The sequence below is a fragment of the Phalacrocorax aristotelis genome, chromosome Z (assembly GCF_949628215.1).
Source record: "Phalacrocorax aristotelis chromosome Z, bGulAri2.1, whole genome shotgun sequence".
NCBI lineage: Eukaryota > Metazoa > Chordata > Aves > Suliformes > Phalacrocoracidae > Phalacrocorax > Phalacrocorax aristotelis.
Genome location: NC_134311.1, coordinates 29,740,446 through 29,758,318, shown reverse-complemented (window position 1 = coordinate 29,758,318; position 17,873 = coordinate 29,740,446). Strand labels below are relative to the sequence as shown.

Sequence of the window (17,873 nt, the reverse complement as noted above, 5' to 3'; positions counted from 1 at the left end):
AAGTCACTCCCTCCCCCCCGCCTGCAAATCCAAAATCCCCTGTGAAATAGGAGAGGAAAAGGTGTATAGGGAAAAAAGGGTGCTGTGCTGCCTCCCGGAGCTGCCAGTTGCAGAACCAGTCACTTGAACAGACCTACCATCAGAGTAACCAATACAAAACTACACACACAAGGACACACTCTTAAAAAGTTTTTATTAATTTTCATTGTTTTTTTTTTTTAAAAAAAACAAACCCGTCAGTGCAACAGTTCAGTATCCCCTTCCTATCCCCCATCAGTAAGCAGTAATTTTAAAATCAGGAAATACCGAGTGCTGAAGCCAATGGGTTAGCATTTTGCTATTATTTCCTTCTGTCAAACTCTGAAAAAGTCCTCTGTATAAATTAAACAATGAAAAAAATGTTATTTTCAATTCTACGTCATTACAGTCAACAGAATCATAATAATGCATCTAAAATGTGTGTCCACAATACATCAGGTATACATTTTTGGGAAAAGAATAAAAGGAAAAAAAGTAGGACATTCTAGGCTTGTTAAAAGGATAATGGTCCCATATTTTTTATTAACAGGTTAGCAAAACAAAATCCAATGGATTACAATATTTACATGTTATTTGAAAAATAAAGTAGTGATAAAAGCATGTCACAATCATTATTTCTTTTTTTTTTTTTTTTTCTTTTTCATTTTTGGTAACCATTACAAACACCCAATCCAGGTATGGAACTGTTTAAATACATTTGAAATGAGGCCAATTAAAAAACAAATACAGACACAAAATGTGTATTTATACTTGTCCCTCCAATGTGTTTTTCCACGACATTCCCTCCCTACTTCAAAAAACAAAACAAAACAGAACCCAACAAAAAAAAAAAATCAAAATAATCCCCCTAACACACAACTGATGAATCCCCAAAAGCAAAACACCATGCTTCTCAAGTAGCACTTATTCCACAAATGCAACATTTTTGCCATCAATTTTATGTGAAGCTCTCTAGGACACCGTTTCCTCAGCAGCTCCCTATTTTCCCCCCTCCCCCTCCCCCAGATCCCCCCCAAAACAAAAAAAACAAACAAAGACACATGCATTTCTAAAACTAGGTTTCAGTCAAGTACTTTCTACTTTTTGGAAAGAAACTCTTTTTTTTTTTTTTTTTTTTTTTTTTTTTGTTCACAATCAGAACATACCATGGGCACAGATCCTGTATTTGTTGCTCAGGCAAAATTCCGGTTGCGTTTGGTAGGCTTTCTACCCAAGAAGTAGTGCAGGATCAGCCACTTAGGTATGCAGGTTCATATTCATTCTACGCTGCTCCCCTCATGCTAAAAGCTAAGGAGGAGGGGAAAAACTTAGCAACTCCATCTTGAATCGAGTAAAAGTAGTTCTCCAGGCTCAATGTTGTATGTAACTATTTCACCTTCGCTTGCAAAAAGATGTTTTAACAGACACCCCTCCCTCCCACCACACCTAAACAAAAAAAAAAAAAACAACACACACACCACAGACGGAAGAAAAAAAAGGCAGCCAATCTTAACGAAAAGTTACTGGTGTGAGACTGATAGATGTTAATATGACAAGCAACAGAACGGTTATGAGGACCTATGTGTTTGGCCCGCGAGCTGCATAGCTGTGCCGTAAGTTTGGTTCTTTAGTTTTTTAAAAAAAGTTAAAACTTCTTTGTTATTTCCATGTTTAAAATTAACAACAACAACAAAAAGTCCTATTCACAAGATCTAGTCTCCTTTCCCTGTCCCCCCTCGAAAAGAAATACTCATTTTTCATGAGAAACTTAATTGTGCTGTATTTGTAACACCTCAGGCTGATAGAAAATAAACATGGGGCAAACAAAACTGCACAATCAGTCACATGAAATCTATCAAATCCTAAAATTATAACAGAATACTAACAAACAGCTTACCTGGAATAAAGGATGACAATTCACAAACAGTTATCTAGGAATTAAAGTCTCTCTCTCTTTTTTTTTGTTTTTTTTTTTACTAAAATAATTAAAAAAATCACAGTATTTTAAGAAATAAAACCCACACTGGGATTTTAAGCACAATTTGTTTTCCTTTCTTTAAAACTTTTTTTCTTCCTCCATTCACCACCTTGCCCAGCAGTCTCTCTACATTTAACCACAACAACAACAGGTAGTACTGACAAATGCAGAGATCTCCCTTGGTTAATTCTGAGGTACTAGGAAACAGGTGACTGTTTTAAGCAAAGCAGTTTCTGTTTTGTTTTTGTTTTCCTTTTTTTTTTTTTTTTTTCTCTTTTTTTTTCTTTTCTAAAGCAGTTGCATTCAGTCTGGAAAAGCATTATGTATTAAAACTAGAAAAACGCACACAAATTTGTGCGTTGAAAAGTTGTCCCCCCCACTTCTTCCATGCTCACGACGCTTCCATCCACAAACAATCCAAGTCTCCACTGCAAAGCACGATGTGTAATGTAGGAATACGGGGAGTTGCTTCATTAGTCCAAGATGAATGTAACTTCCCATTGTCAAGGTCCAGAAGAAAAGATGCAGTGATGTAATGGAGCCACTTATTCCATCACTTAAATAACTTTAATATACACACACTCACACAGGTACCAGTGCTTTGAAAATAGATCATTCAGTCCTAAAAGCAGCTTTATATCTTCCTTCTGCCCACCCCACCCACCCACCCCACCCCGTTCATCACTGTTCAAGTACGTTGATTAGAATCACACCAAATGCTTATTCATTTTTGGCCTCTGAGTTGTCTTGGAGAGGTTTGTCAGCAGCTACCACGCTGGCTGCTGTTTCACTGTTGTGGGAATAGTCCACCACCATTTTCTCAATGCCTTCTTTTTCTTCTGGCAGTGTGCTAACAGTTTCTTCTATGTCCTCCTTTGGCTGGCTGTCCTCACTGGTCCTGTGCTTGCTTTCATTCAGTGCCCTGGAAAACCAGGTGGCAGAAAACAGAAACACAGTCGATACAGAGAACAGCAAAGTCAATCTGTGTGTGTCACACGAGGTTGAAAAACACATCACTTTCTAAGAAGGTAGATGCAAGCAGCCACACCATTGCCACCTCATGCTCTAAAGGAGAGGCAGTGGAATGAAGCTACCAGTGGGACCCATGGCATTCTATAGTGCTCTACACTAGGACAGATATGAGATCAGAGGGAAGAACCCCAATTCTGACTTTTAAAAGTTTATTCTCCTTTCCCCAGTCCCTTGTACACAAGATTTACAAGTGCCAAACAGGGGCATAGGAAAAGAGTACTCCCAAAGAGTTAACGATCCAATAAAACTTTCTATAGGTTGCAACGTTTCAAGTATTCATATTTAGGCAGACAAGATTAAGAGAAGTAATATTTCTCATCCCATGACAGTTAAGCTGCAATATTGTATTCAAATGTCTTCCATACGTCAGCAAACTTGAATGAAACCTACTCTTTGAAGAAACTCTGGTCGACAAAGAGATCTCTGCTACCAACAAGATCTTCATCAACAGAAGGAAAATGATTGTTCCAGAGATGCCTGTCTTATCTATGAAACCTATCATCCTACAGCATGCAAACTGGTATAGAAAGGCAAAGATCTGCACTATAAAGATGAACTAGTGAACTTCACCATGCACGTTGTAGGAGGAGTTAATTCAGGCTGATTTTACTTCCTTTGAAGGTCTTGACATTTCTCTGCACGTAATTCTTTGCACTATGTAAGTTTAGCTGCAAGGTTGCAAAAGGGATATAAAAATACAGAGGAAAAAACCTCCAGTTCCTTCCTAGAACATTCTGTATAATTTTCTGCCATTTTTATGCTGCTTTGCTGGCAAGCAAAATCAACAGTACACTCATGTAAAGTTAATCCTGGACAAGTGGTATTCACCTTGGGACAATCTTAAGTTTTAGAATCACAGTTAAATCCTACAGTCTACAGCCACCCTAGGCATAAGAGTTCAAAAGGATGAACAGGACCTTCCCATGCAGGGACATCTGATGGCTCTATCCACTCTTGTGATAGACAGAATTGTTCTTCATAGAACTGTGTTTGCCTTCATCACAGGGCTTCTTGGGAGGCGAGGAATGGGTGAGGGGAATGCACAGAGATCTGCTGTTACCTATGGATGCTTGGCAAAGGAATGTAAACCAACTTACATGCCATGTCTCAGCACGTGCCGCTCCCACTCAGAGCCTTCCGTAAATGACCTGCCACAGAACTCACACGGGAAGCGTTTCTCTGGAGCACCGCTGTCAGGAAACATCATGGGATCTGCAAAATGTCAGCATAGCCCATGAATTCATAAGTGCCAGGGCAAGAAGTGACCGCTGTGATCCTACTCTGATCCCTTCTGCTGCACTTTCTCATGCCTAAGAAGCAAAAGTAATTAGCTACCAAATAACCGTGCTTGTGAAAATGCAACTCACCCAAAGCAAAGTGACACTGCAAGCATCAAACCCTATCCTAAGTCTTACAGCACCCCTGCCAATAAGGGTAACCAGTTACTACTCCCTGTTCCTGTATTTCCACAAACGAAGAAACTGCAGACTTTTAATTCAAAACCACAACTGAGAAGTTTATGGCTGAAAGCAAAATCAAAGAATCCACTGGAGCCCATCAATGATTTTTGAATTAGTAGTATGAATTTTAGGAAACAAAGACTTGGTATATTTTACATGGGATCCTCATAATAAATAGAAATCCCTTCATCGTGAAGTCTCATGGGTTAAGTCCTGCGTTTTAACTGCATAGGTGTTTCATCCCATCCTAATTTTTTATACAAAGTGCTTGGGGCCTCATTTGCAGAAGTGTCAAGCACCTAGTAATACGAGTGAAGCCACTGGCAGCTCAGGGAGCGGTATTTCTGAAAGCCAAGCTCCATGTGAACACAGCCAGCTTTAACAAAAGATGAAACATTTTCTCACAAATTAAGAAGATCACCACACAAGCCATTAAAAATAATTGCATGGACTATCTGACTTGATTCTTTTGCTGGAAATGAGACAGCACCATCTGCTAGAGCATTAATTCCTTACCAGGGATTATCTTAAGCAAGAAATCAACAGAATGTCTTTCTGACTCCTCCCAAACTACATAATAAAAGGGATTTTGCTTCATTTTGGTTCTGATCCCTGCTCACTTGATTTCTGCACTCTCAGATTTACTCTGTTCAAGATCAGCCTATGAACTTTTAAATTGCCCACACGTTCCTATTATCTGTATGTAAGTCCTTTAAATGTATTTTAGTGACACATTTCTCACTAGTTAGCCTTCACAAAAGTTCTGTATGGAATGGTTCTTAATTTTTTGCCTCCTCCCCCTGAAAGAAAAAAAACCCACTTTGTATTACTTACTGTCAGTGACTTATTACACGGTTAAATGTCACAAAGTAAGGTGCTGTGTCAAGACGAACACCAGAAAGTAAATCAATGCCATTAGTTCAGTTTACATCTGGATTTTATACCTTATGTGTGGTACAAATTTATAAACACACCACAACACAGACTAGTCATAGTACAGGGACAAATATTTATGGAGGGTACAGTTTTAGAGGCAAATGCTGCTGTTCTGTAAGAGAACATACCTACCGTATAATACGCAATAGGAAGTTTAATCTGGGCCTCTGCAGAGAGGAGATACACAACACAGAGGCTGTTTTGCTTAAATAGGGAGGAGTTTGGGTTGTTCAGCCGTGAGAAGAGAAGGCTCCAAGAAGGCCTTGTTGTGGCTTTTCAATTCTTAAAGGGGTCTTATGAGAAAGATGGAGAGAGACTTTTTACCAGGGCCTGCAGTGACGGTACATGGGGCAATGGCTTTAAACTGAAAGAGGGCAGGTTTAGATTGTACATAAGGAAGAAATTTTTTAAGATGAGAGTGTTGAAACACTGGAACAGGTTGCCCGGACGGAGAAGGTGTGGATGCCCCATCTTTAGATGTGTTCACGGTCGGGTTGGACAGGGCTTTAAGAAACCTCATCTAATGAAAGATGTCTCCACCCATGGCAGGGGCGTTGGGACTGCATGATCTTTCAAGGTCCCTTCCAACCCAAACAAGTCTGTGATTTATACTTGCAACTCCCATTAAGATTAGAAAGTGCTACTCTAGTAAATCTATCACCTCTTCAGAAAACACTATCTTGTTCACCCTACTTCCCAATCAGTTTTGCTTCTAGGGCTGTGGATTTGTACTGCTTCTTTGGAGGAATATCAGAAGCTGCTCCTCTCTGGGCCTGCAGATGAGAGGTAACAGAGTGCAGGGGCAACTGACCTCTGAGGTTTTCCTCCATCACATATGCACTCATGGACATTTATTTTTGCCTACTGTGGAAAAACATCTCTTGATTCCAGTTTCTGCTAAGACCAAGGCATAAACGTCTGTGAAGACAGTTCCTCTGGGATGCAGTCCCTACGAGGGCAAGCTGTTCTAGGCAGCTGTTTGACTCATGGGAAGAAATCCTGGCTCTGCTGAAGTCACAGGCTTCAGGGGGTTCAGACAGCACTTGCTTCCAGATACTCTGAGCACACAGAGGGTCTCTCAGCAAATCCCAATTCCTGCTAACACCATACAGGCTAGAACTGTCAAAAGCACCCGAGTGCCATACAGGATTACACTATCTGATGTGGTTTGAAAGCTGTGATGGCATTAACCACTGCGACAGGCTATATTTAAGACCATAGGTCTGGTCCTCTGCTAACAGGGAAAACCATTTCTGTTTTAGAACTATCTTCTGAAAATCCATAGGGAGATGTCAGCATCCAACTCAGCATCCAATCACGCCTTCAGTTTCCTTCTAACTGGCATCATTTTTCAAAAGCATACCTTGCATCTTGCACCTTGCAGTGGTAACCCACAACTTGTTTAGAAAAATATAGTCACTACAGCTGGATCTTTTCTAAATACCCTTGCTGTAGTAGGCAAAAGGGCTTTCTGCATTTTCTAGCTATTTTAGTAAAATATATTATAAATGGTAACACATTAAAAAGGAGGAAAAAATAACAATGGTGAAACATTGGCCCTATAGGCCTGCTAAGGAAGAATAGCTGCAAAACAAACTTGGAAATATGTGTAATTTTTTTAGACTGGTCATCTGAACAAGAATGCAGAAATCATTTTAGCCAGTTACAGATTAAAAACCCACAGATACAGGTGAAAAAAAGTACAGAATAAAAATTGGAATTATTAAGACACCATCCCTTGCTTAACTATTGATCACATGAGACACGGGGGTACCACTTATTATCCTGCAAATTAAAAACTCCAGCATAGAAAGGGATATTTTCACATTTTCATAGGGTAAAGGCTAAAACCAATTTAAACAATGAATTTCACCTTGGGCTGTCCCCCTCCCCGTGGTGCATTTATAGGGATTTGTAAGGCTTGGCAGATAGCACCTTCTTCTTGGTCTAGATACCATGGCTTCCAAGGTCATTTCAGCACCTGTGCTTGTATGTAATGCTAAGGTAAATCCTCACAAGGACAGCATCCCCCGCTAGCTATGGGTCTATACAAAACATTAATCAGCCTGCTACATCTGCAACTAAGGTGAGCTGGTCCTTTAGTCAAAACATTGCACAATCACTGTTCCAGCCTCGAAGCTCTGAGGGTCAAAGCTGTCCCCAGACAGACACCCAAGCATGTTTCCACACAAGTTACTAATGTTGAACTTTGAAACACATATACAACAAACATCCCTTTAGGTCCTCTTCTGATTCTTCTACTGCTCTGCCTAAAATCTTGTGAAGGATATTGTTCACTAAAATGTAAATGGTTTCCTATCCAACTCACTTCTTTTCTCATTTAAATAAAAACCATCACTAGCCACACTTGAAGTGAAGTGCTGGTGGTAAGTGCAGACCAAAGTTATGCTGCGGGGGGACACTAAACAAAAGCCAAGATGCTGGGGTCTTGCTATTAAAAGGTAAGAAGCATGATCTGAGCCCCTCCTGTTCTGTAAACAACCTGTGAATCCAGAAATCAGAATTTTTCAAGGTCTGAAAAGACATAGGGAGACACATTTTCTTTTGTGAACAACTCCTGAGAGAGTTTGAAAGCTGAAAATTCAAGAGGGAAAAGGTAAACATGGTGGTCTATCTTTAGTTAAAGTACACAGAACTTGGCTAACTGCAGTCATCAGCATCAAGAGGGTGGGTGACGCTGGGAATCTGACATTCAAATATCACAGGGCTAAAGAGTTGCAAACATACTGAATTTGGCTGATGAATTGTGCACCAGAGCAGACTAGACAACAGAGAATTTACACCAGATACTGCAATAACCTGGTTTTCATGGGGGAAGGTTGTTGGAAGGGAAGGACAAAAACCCCTTAATTCAATTTACAGAGAACTTACTTTTTCCCTGCTGATCTAACTTCAACCAAACCAAAAGCATTAGGAAGCACATGGCCTAGCCTTGCTGAAGTCTGGGGGATTAGTCTTAGATATTAACTTAGGAACATAATTAAATGCACAATGGTACAGGTGGGGCATGTACCTACACTGGCTTCAGAGCTGCCAACTGCAGCAACTGCAACACGACTGACTCTGTCTGACAAGGAATGCTGGGCACAGAGTTAATAACAGCCCATAAAAAAGTTTGGCCATGACTCCTTCAGCCCTTGCTTGAACAATGCCGAGTGAAAAGCTGAAAATTGGCTACCAAAACAGAAAATCTAACAGACGACTAAAATACTCCACTTACATAGTTTTCCAAGCCCTTATACATGTTATCTGCATGGGGAGATAAGACACAGATGCTATCTGTGTTTTTTCATAGTATGTATTTTCTTAACAGACAGAAAACTTGTAATAAGGATTAGAAACATGAGATTCCCCCAGGAGCAGTGTCTTCACAAAAGCCCCATTCTGCTCCTGCTGGCATGCCTTCATGGCTCTACAGGAATGTGCTGTAGAGTCAACAGCTGACCTTGCTTGGTGGGACTGGTGGTGCATGCTGCAGTGCCAAAAAAAAAAAAAAAAAAGAAGCTGCACTGACCTCTCTCTTCAGTCTTGGGGCTTAACTCTTCTTCTTTTTCTTCTTCATCACTGCTGGAGCTCTCTGTTTTCCCCTTCATTTGTTCCAGCTGGTCCAAGTTAACCCGTCCAACCAGCTCAAAATTACGACTCACCTTTCAAAGGAACACTTTTGTCAGCAATCAGTACAATCATCAGCTAAGCAGAACAAGCATCACGTAGGCAAAACAAAATCTAGTACACCCCAAAGCCTGCTCAGCTAGAGGTGACATGCAGTTACCTAATCAAATTAATACTGTATCTTTTCAATAACAGTGATTCTTCTTTTGCTGTTGATTCTGCATTTGCATATTTGGTTTTCAAAAATTAGTGACATTCAGTAAACCCCCCCATTTCTTCCTGTTTTTGATGTATTAAAACAAACAAAAAATACACAAAATGGAAAACACTAAGTTTTCAGCTTTATATGGGACCATTCAACCACTGTGATCAAATGCTGCTATTGCACTACCTATTCCACACTGAAGGAAAATTGTTTGTGACATTCAGCTTCATTCATGAAAGGATGGGTCTTTTACTAAGTACACAGCTGCTGTGTGCCACATACACTTTCACTCATTAATAACAGATTAATTTTCATTATGAAGGGCTGCAAAGTACTTTGCAAACTGATACACAGGCTATAATGGGAACACTCCACCCAGCAGTCAAATTCAGCTCACCCTAGGGTGATATGCACCAGCTACTTAACAGCTCACAGCAGCAGTATGAAAGGATCAGCTTGGGGCACAGAAGTCAGGAACTCCACCACATCCAACAGAAACAGCAGAGGAGCAGTCCAGATTTACAGTACAGGCGGAGAACGTGGAGCATGACCAGGACACTAGGGCTAATACTTGTTGGATGACAAGTGCCCTCTGAGCTCACTGATCGCTGCTGGGAAGGATTTTGGATTAATCTTTCATGCAAAGACACAGCCTTCCAGCAGCATAGGCACTGAGCCACAGAGGCAGAGAGGATAGAGATGGAGGAATGCGTGCAGTATAACACCTGAAAGATGCTGAATGAAATATCAACACCCACTGACTATTTTTTTATCCCCCGTGGGAAACAGAATGTGAATGAACCTAAGGAGCATGTGAATTAGACTGCAGTGTATCTCCAAATAGCAAAGTATCCTAAATGCGGTGGTGTGCAGATTCCTAGCACTACTCTGTACAAGGAGCTGTGATGAGGTTCTCTGACTTAACACATTACCCACTGAGATTTAAACAAACAAGACCACATGCAAGGCACTTAATTCAACTCAGCTCATGCACAGGAACTCCAAGGTGCAATATATCACTTGGGTCTCTGAGCCCAGAACTTGGACACAAATTAGCGATATAGATTACTAAAGAGAAATGGAGAAAAGATACACTAAACTACTGGCACCATCAGTGCAGATCCGGATTGGAAGGGAGAGCTAAGTAAGGGAATAATCTTCCCAGCCTGATGCACTGTGTCAAAAGAATGAAGATAGTGCCTCCTGCATGCGCCAAGCGCCTTGCTGTGGTGACTAGGAGGCATGGAGCATCTCATGTACTGGGTGAATTGCAGAAGACTCTCCAGAAGTAATAAAGAAGAGGGCAGATAAGCATAGCAGGCCAACATCGGTTTACAGAGTTTGTTTTTATAAGACAGCCAAATATTTTTTAAGTAAGGAAAGTTTTGCTGGGACTTCTGCTGCTAAAACTGTCAATATAAATGTATTTGGCTGTAAAGAAAGCGTTATTCAGTCCGTGAAGCAGGAGTGAGTTTTTAGTGAGAACCTGAGCAGCTCAGCTCCAACAGGTGGAGGCATCTAGCTGCCTCCCCTGGAAATGTGACAAGGAAGCATTTTTAAGAAATACTGCAAAACACATTGCAGTTCTAGAACTTCAGTGTCTCTCAGCTACACAGCTCACAGTTACAGAAATTGAAAGCTAACAGTCTGTGGAAAGCCTCTAATGACTTCTCAAAGACTGGATCAGGTCTGCACTCAGGCACTCCACAAAAAACTCCAAAGCAGTCTTAACTTAGGACCTGGTTATACTTGCTGTTTATCTTTCTCTTGTTAAATGTAAACGGAGATGTATTGCCCTCTTTGTTATTAAAAAATGCATGGCATGTCATGCTGCTGAAGTTGCCAGAGCAATCTTATGTTTGGAATCTCCTGCCTTTTAGAGAAGCTGAATCACACAGCCTTAATATTGTTTCACAACATTTTTTTTCCCCTCTTTAAATAAACCTAGCATACACAAGTGCCTTTTCCAGATAATCATACTCTGCATACAACAGTCTGCCAATTCTGATCAATCTGAACAGCTTCAGAAACCCTCAATTTTGAGTTTCTAAAGAGAAAAAGAAATAATAGAAAACAGAGGAAGTGAAGTCCAACAGGGTGTTAGTTTCCAGATTTGGGGAGGGAGAGAAAAAAACCGAACAGCAAGTTGGCTACTGAGAGTTGACATGCAAGTAGACTAATACAGCATTTGCAAGAAGTAGGTTGCTACGAATTAAAACTATTTGGATGTTACCTTGTGCTCATCTCGAAGGTGAGCGTCCAGCTCCTCTGTGTGTTTGGTCTCATAGTAGCAGAGTTGGCATTTATAAGGTTTCAGTTCATTGTGCTTCTCTATGTGCTGCTGCAAGCTCTCATCACTGGAGCAGGTAAAGGTACACTTATCACAGCGGAAAACAACTCCCTGCAAGTACTTTGACAGTTTGGAACGGCAGACTTCAATGGGAACGACCCGCTCTTCTGTAGGGATAGGACAAAATTCACTTAACAAATTTTATGAAATACCATGCCCACTCGTGAACAGTTTGGGCACTACCACCCACACAAGGAATAGGACCTGCTATATGGGTAGGTAGTCCATCTATAAAGGAATGGGAGCTAAGCTGGATCAACACAAAAAACAATTCTTCCTGCAACGACAGGGTTAATCCTCCAAGGCTATAAATGCAGGTGTCCTCATAAATGTAACTGCTTATTGGGTGAAGAGGATGGGAATAGAGGTTTTGAGGCAAATGAGACGCCATCTTTGAGTCAGAGTCGCAGGGCCTGGGCGTACAAAACCAGCCATAAATCAGCCAGACCAAAAGTCCATGTTGGTTGAGTACTTGACAGCAGCCAGGAACGGCTGCTAGAAATGTAACAAACAGGGAAGCTGCAGGGTGCTTCCCAATGCATCACCCTGCTGGATGTATAAAAATCGGAGCTGGTATCCTCACCACCACATCTAAAGCTATTCTCTGAGGACAGAGTGGGTGTGCAAGGCATCACCTTTTCCTGGAAGAGGCTGTGCAGTTCAGCCAGGGGCAGAAACTTCACAACACACCCAAAATCTGTACACATGTTATGTCACAGTTCAGATCATGGATAGAGGCATGTACTGAAAATGCTCTTGCTGAGTTTTTAAACTCTCCGCTTCTCAAACAAAGCACTGACCTTTCATAGAGCAGCAATTAATTTCAGTCATTTGACAGAGCCACCATCCAATGTGCATAACACTCAGCCATGTGGTTCCCCCCAAGCTGTGCGCACAAGGGAAACCCCAAATTTGACCCTTCAGCTGAGGGTCACCAGGAGACCCTCATTATCGGCTTTTGTTACTCAGCTGGCCTTTTGAACTAGAACACTGAAATTTAGTATTGTTACTCCTTATGGAATGCAGATTAAAGGAGGAGTTTGATCCTGCGTATGCAGATCATCCCTAATGACAGGTTAAAACAAACAAACTAAAAATCCAGGCCTGAATCTCAGACAGTACACGTGAAAGCTAGGGGAACGTGAGACGTGACAATCCACGTACCGATCTGAGCCAATGGGCCCTTTTCTTTAGTGATGAGGGTAACATCACATCCAAAGACAACTACAGAAATGCAAACTCCCTTAGGGTTTTCAGAAGGTGGCAAAAGATCCACTATTCGTTCGCTTTTAGCCAATCCACGTGCCACCACTGCTCACAAGACTTTTTCTACAGCCCCAAAAAATATTCCATCCTGCTCAGCTTCTCCCTGAACACAAGTTATCCTATCTCATCACTTCCTCTTTGGCCTCTTCAAAAGTGGATGTTTTCCCCAAAGCTATGCCTTCAAAAAACCCTTGTAGACTTTTAATTCGTTTGTACACAAACAACAGCTTCTCTAGCTATGAAGACACCAAGATGTGGCCATTAAGCGTGGGAAAAGGGGAGGTGAGAATAGGGTCTAATAGCCAACAGAATGTAAAGCTGTGATTCTGGGGTCATAACAAGACTTTTTACAAGGTTGTTGCAGCTGTGTGCTTTTGAACTCACTGAAATCAGTGACGCAGCTGGTTTTAAAAGTGAAACAGTCAAGTGATGTTTTCAAAAAGAGAAATACTAATTATTATATTTGAAAATTCACTTTTCCTCTAGCACCTGGCACAGATTAAAAATGCTAAAACATGGAATGGTATAAAACTTTTTATCTACCAGTCTGAAGTAATGCAGCATTAACTAATTCACATTAGCAAAACCTATTATCTCACAATCACACACACACTCCCCAAATCAAAGGCAACACAATAACACAAGAAAAGCAAAATAAACATAAACATCAATTCCAGCCTGAAGGATTTCACTTTCAGGGGGTGATTTAAAGCTTTTACAAGATGTAATCATGTCAGTGAGCTTCCTCGAAGCAGTGACTTTGGAACTTGCACGGTTATTTGGGTCCAGAACCTCACAGTTTGTAATGTTCTCATCTCCAGCTTGCTCCTGCAAAGGTCTGTTTATTTAATTACTAATTTAGAATGCACTTATCACATCTGGGCAACTGACAAAATTACAGTAAACCATAAAGTCTCATACACATATTGAAAGCAGTAGCTTCTTTATCCATGTGTAGACTTCTTCAAAGTTCGGAAGTGTCTAAACAAAGACTACTGTATATGCCTCACAAAAAGATGCCCTGAATTGCAGGACAATTTTGCAAGAGGTGTAATTAAAAAACAACAACATAATAAACACCTAAAAAGCATCATCTTGGTTTAAGAAATAAAATCTTTCCATTAAACTGCATTTTTATTCAGGCTAACTGTAATACAGATCTGAGATGAAACTGAAATACCATTAAGGCACTAGGTATTTGCAATACAGTAACTCAAAGCAGATATACATCTTTTTGCTTAAGGCATAAAGGGCCCATGATTCTAGCAGTCCTTAGCTGTAAAATCTTTACTCAGCAACACAGCACAGCATATACAAGTTACTTCCTCCCCCTAAAGGTAAACCAAGTACAAACAAAATAGTCCTACTATCTAGACACACACCAATTATTTGGCCATGTTGCGTGTCTGAAAACATGCATTTTTGCCTGCAAATCCAAGCTACAGTCACAAAACACATAGCATTTGCATTCCAGTAGCCAAATGCAAGCACAGCACAAGGGTTCTGCACGTACAAGGGATAATGCCAGAAATAACCATGTGCAAGGAATCTGGATGTGCAGCAATGAAGCTTTTGGGGAGGTAGATGAATTTGAAAATTTGACTTTTTAATCTTAATGTTACTATTCAAGAGAAATGGGTGTGATTCTATTAAATGGATGAACAAAATCACTATTTGTACCGGGAAGAGAATAAAATGATTGCTAAAAGAATTAAAAATAATGTCCCAAGGATTTTAAAGTAGACCCAACAATGATCTTGGTAAGTTGCATTTGGGCCTGGAAAATACCAACGTGTTTCAAAATGAGTGATGGGAATGCTACTGGAAGGGATAACAAAAACTAATTGCATTGTCCAGACTACACTGAAGGCCAGCACCTCTGCTGGCCACAGAGCAAAAGTTCACTGTCTTCCCTATGTCTCCTCTCTAAGGCTTGCCTGTCATAAAGGCCAGGAAGAACTCGAGAGCCAAACTTGTTCTCTTCACCTACCTGCATAGCAGCCTCTGGCTGTGTCAGTCCCCTGATACAGGCCACCTGTAATGAGTCTGTGCTCCATCTGTACCCGCAGAAATGATAGTGGACTGTGTTTACACCGATGAGGAATAGATGATACATGGAAGAAGGCTCTTGGGAAGCTTCCTGTTTGCCCTCATTCTCAATGGGAAGCAAATTCCTTGCCTAATTTTTTCTCACTAGGCATTCAGGCTTCTAGCTGATAATGCTTTAGCCCTGTAAAACTCAGCTTCTGCAGCCACTCATTAAGAAGCAAATATACTCTCCTTTCAAGCACACGCTGTTTCACCAAGGATTAGGGGTGCAACAACTTGGAAGTAATGTAAGGGTCACACATCTGTAAACATGTATTTTTACACAGAAGGAACATTAACTATGAATGGATCAAATCCTTCACTCTTGATTTTACACACTGCACCACTCCATCTACCTCAGAACTCATTTTCTTGGACCACAGCTCAGGGCTATGCCCTTGTTTTACCAATGCAACAGCTATAAAAAAAGGAAGGCTACCTTAGACTACATTCACCATCCCTCAATCTTTCTTTCAGTCCATGTTAAATCTCGTCGAAATTGTCTGCTTCAGCTGCCACACAATTAAACACAACTGTAGAGGTGTTTTTTTTTAAGCTGGATGCACCAAAGGCACCAGAAGGAACTTTAAGGAAGGACCCTACTTCCTTTATTACCTGGACACTTGATGCCAGAGAAGGCCCTTGTCCGTCCCTCAGTGGCCTCTGAGAGATTCTTTATCAGCTATAATCCCATTTACATTAAAACTTCTTTTACTCTGTTCTACCTCTCCCAATGCTCTCGTGGGTATATCATTATATTCTTTGCTATCAGCTTTGTTTCAGCAGCACAAAGGCTCGAGGATGGTTTGTGCAACTGAAGCAACAGCTCTACAAAAGAAAGAGATCCGCAGTGTCACTTACCCAGGAGGTAACCACCTCCTTACAATTGGCCAGAAACAGCTCTGTATAGGTCATACAGCTGCTTGAGCTCATGAAGTGCTCTTCCACTTCTGCAACTAGACAATCCAAGTGTCAAGTCTACACATGATGGAAAATACCTTAACCAAGCCCATCCAGTTCTCCCTCAGCCTGTCTATCTGTATTTTAAAGTTTTATCAGTGTCCACTGGAGCCCTGGCACAGCCACAAAACAGAGCACCCCTCAGTAGCACCTGGAACTGCACAGTCCCCTGCACAAGCATTAACTAAACCCTCCTCTACTCTAAAGTGAGCTAATTCTGATGTATGCCCTGAAGCTGGACAAAATCAGACACAGCAACACCTTCAAAGACAGGAAGTAAAAGCTAAAGCATCTGCCAAACTCTTACAACCAAATAAGGCAGCTTTGTAATGTGCTTTCTGAATCACTGACAGGTCATTTTTCCCAGATGTTCCCTCAGAATAGCCCTGCTAGCAGACAGAAATGTCTATGAACTCTGCCAACCTCACTGCTTTGGTACAAGAAGGACTTTAAGCTACCAACACTGAAAAGTGGTATGTTACAAGGAATTACGAAAGCGCTTGTCACACCAGGATCTCCTCCAGGAAAAAGATGGCATGCAAAACTTGTGTTTGCTCACCACCAATACCCTACTGTGAAACTCTGCCCAACCTGCAAGCAGGCAGAGTGCCATCCCAACACATGGGTTTAGATTTCAGCAGCCAACAGACCATCTACAAGCATCAAGTGTGATAGCTATGGGCAGGAATCCCAGCCCAGAGAGCCCAAACAGCTGTCTCTTCTGAGCTAGCAAGCCCGCAGTTAATAGAATATAGAAATCCCTAATCCCACTTTTAGCTGGCTTAAAAAAGGAAGGGCGAGGTGGAGATAGAAAAGGAGTCTTAAAGAAAACCAAAAATATGAGAATTCCTGTTTTGATCCTAAAGAATGCTGAAGAGAAAAAATTCAATCAAGTAATCAAGGGATATTTTGGGGGCCTCTATGTTCAGTTGATATACTTTCTCACAGTTTATGGTACTTTCTCAGAGTTTATGGTAGAAAGGCCTTTATGATAAGAAGGACATAAGCAGGAGACAACTCTGGCCTAGATTAGAGCTGTAAATTAGGGCAACTCTTGCTAAACAGGTATTTGATGACTTAACCTCTCTAGAGGAAAAGCTTAAAACCAATTTTAAATCTGCCCTGTTTCAGCACTGGCTAACTTTGAATTTTGCAGGAAATAAGATGCATCATTTAGAAATGAAACGAAAGATACTCAAGGGCTGATGACTTAGTCAACATACTTGTTCTCATGTACAGAAAGGGGAAAAGGTAATGATGTGCAGAGAAGGAAAAATTTGATGAAACCAGTCTGAAAGACAAGGGTGTTGTTCAGCATTCCCCTCATCAGATACAGACACATACAGGGATATTGTTACCTCTGTGCAGAACTATATGGTCAATCATGTTGCGTTTATATTTGGTGTGATATAGGCAAAGAGGACAGCGAAGGTCTTTGGGTCCTTCCTCAGGAACTGCCGAATGCCCAGCTTCCACGTGCATAGTAAAAGCAGATCTGTGAAACGGGAGGGAGAGATGGAAGCAGTCAGAAGAGGTGTGCAGGGAACGATGAAGTGTCACAGCTCTATAAGGGACGTGTCGTGTAAAATGGTACAGATACCACTCAGCCTTGTCTTCACAGTGCCACACGACATTTCATTTGGGCTACTCACATGAGTAACACATGAGCAGAGGTATTTGCAGGCTTGTATCCTCAAGTAACAAACACTCATTCTGACACGATATTCTTTTGCACGGGTTGATCTAGAGTCACATTGGTATAGTTAAGACAGTGAAAGAATTCCCATCTTTCATGCGCATTATTTGACTTCAGGCTGAAATATTCAGTGTACTTTCTCTGGCAAAGATTAAATTTTTAGCAAGTTCATCAAAACCTACCAACTGTTCTGGACTTGCAAAGGTAAGGACAGATTTATTTCTGGAAGCCGATAATGTCGTTAACCACCC

The 17,873-nt window shown here is 41.1% G+C and overlaps 1 protein-coding gene across 5 annotated transcripts in view; it reads right to left on the bottom strand.

The window, feature by feature from the left end:
• Positions 1-1,970: 1,970 nt before the first annotated feature.
• Positions 1,971-17,873, bottom strand: part of ZNF462 (zinc finger protein 462) — a 91,074-nt gene continuing 75,171 nt past the window's right edge. For all 5 annotated transcript variants that reach the window (XM_075079703.1, XM_075079707.1, XM_075079708.1 and 2 more), the window contains 5 exons: positions 17,285-17,421; positions 11,496-11,719; positions 8,960-9,092; positions 4,126-4,240; positions 1,971-2,918 (listed from right to left, as the gene is read on the bottom strand). In XM_075079703.1, the coding sequence (XP_074935804.1) occupies positions 2,717-2,918; positions 4,126-4,240; positions 8,960-9,092; positions 11,496-11,719; positions 17,285-17,421 (811 nt within the window). In that variant the 3' untranslated portion in view covers positions 1,971-2,716. The remainder of the gene's footprint in view (positions 2,919-4,125; positions 4,241-8,959; positions 9,093-11,495; positions 11,720-17,284; positions 17,422-17,873) is intronic.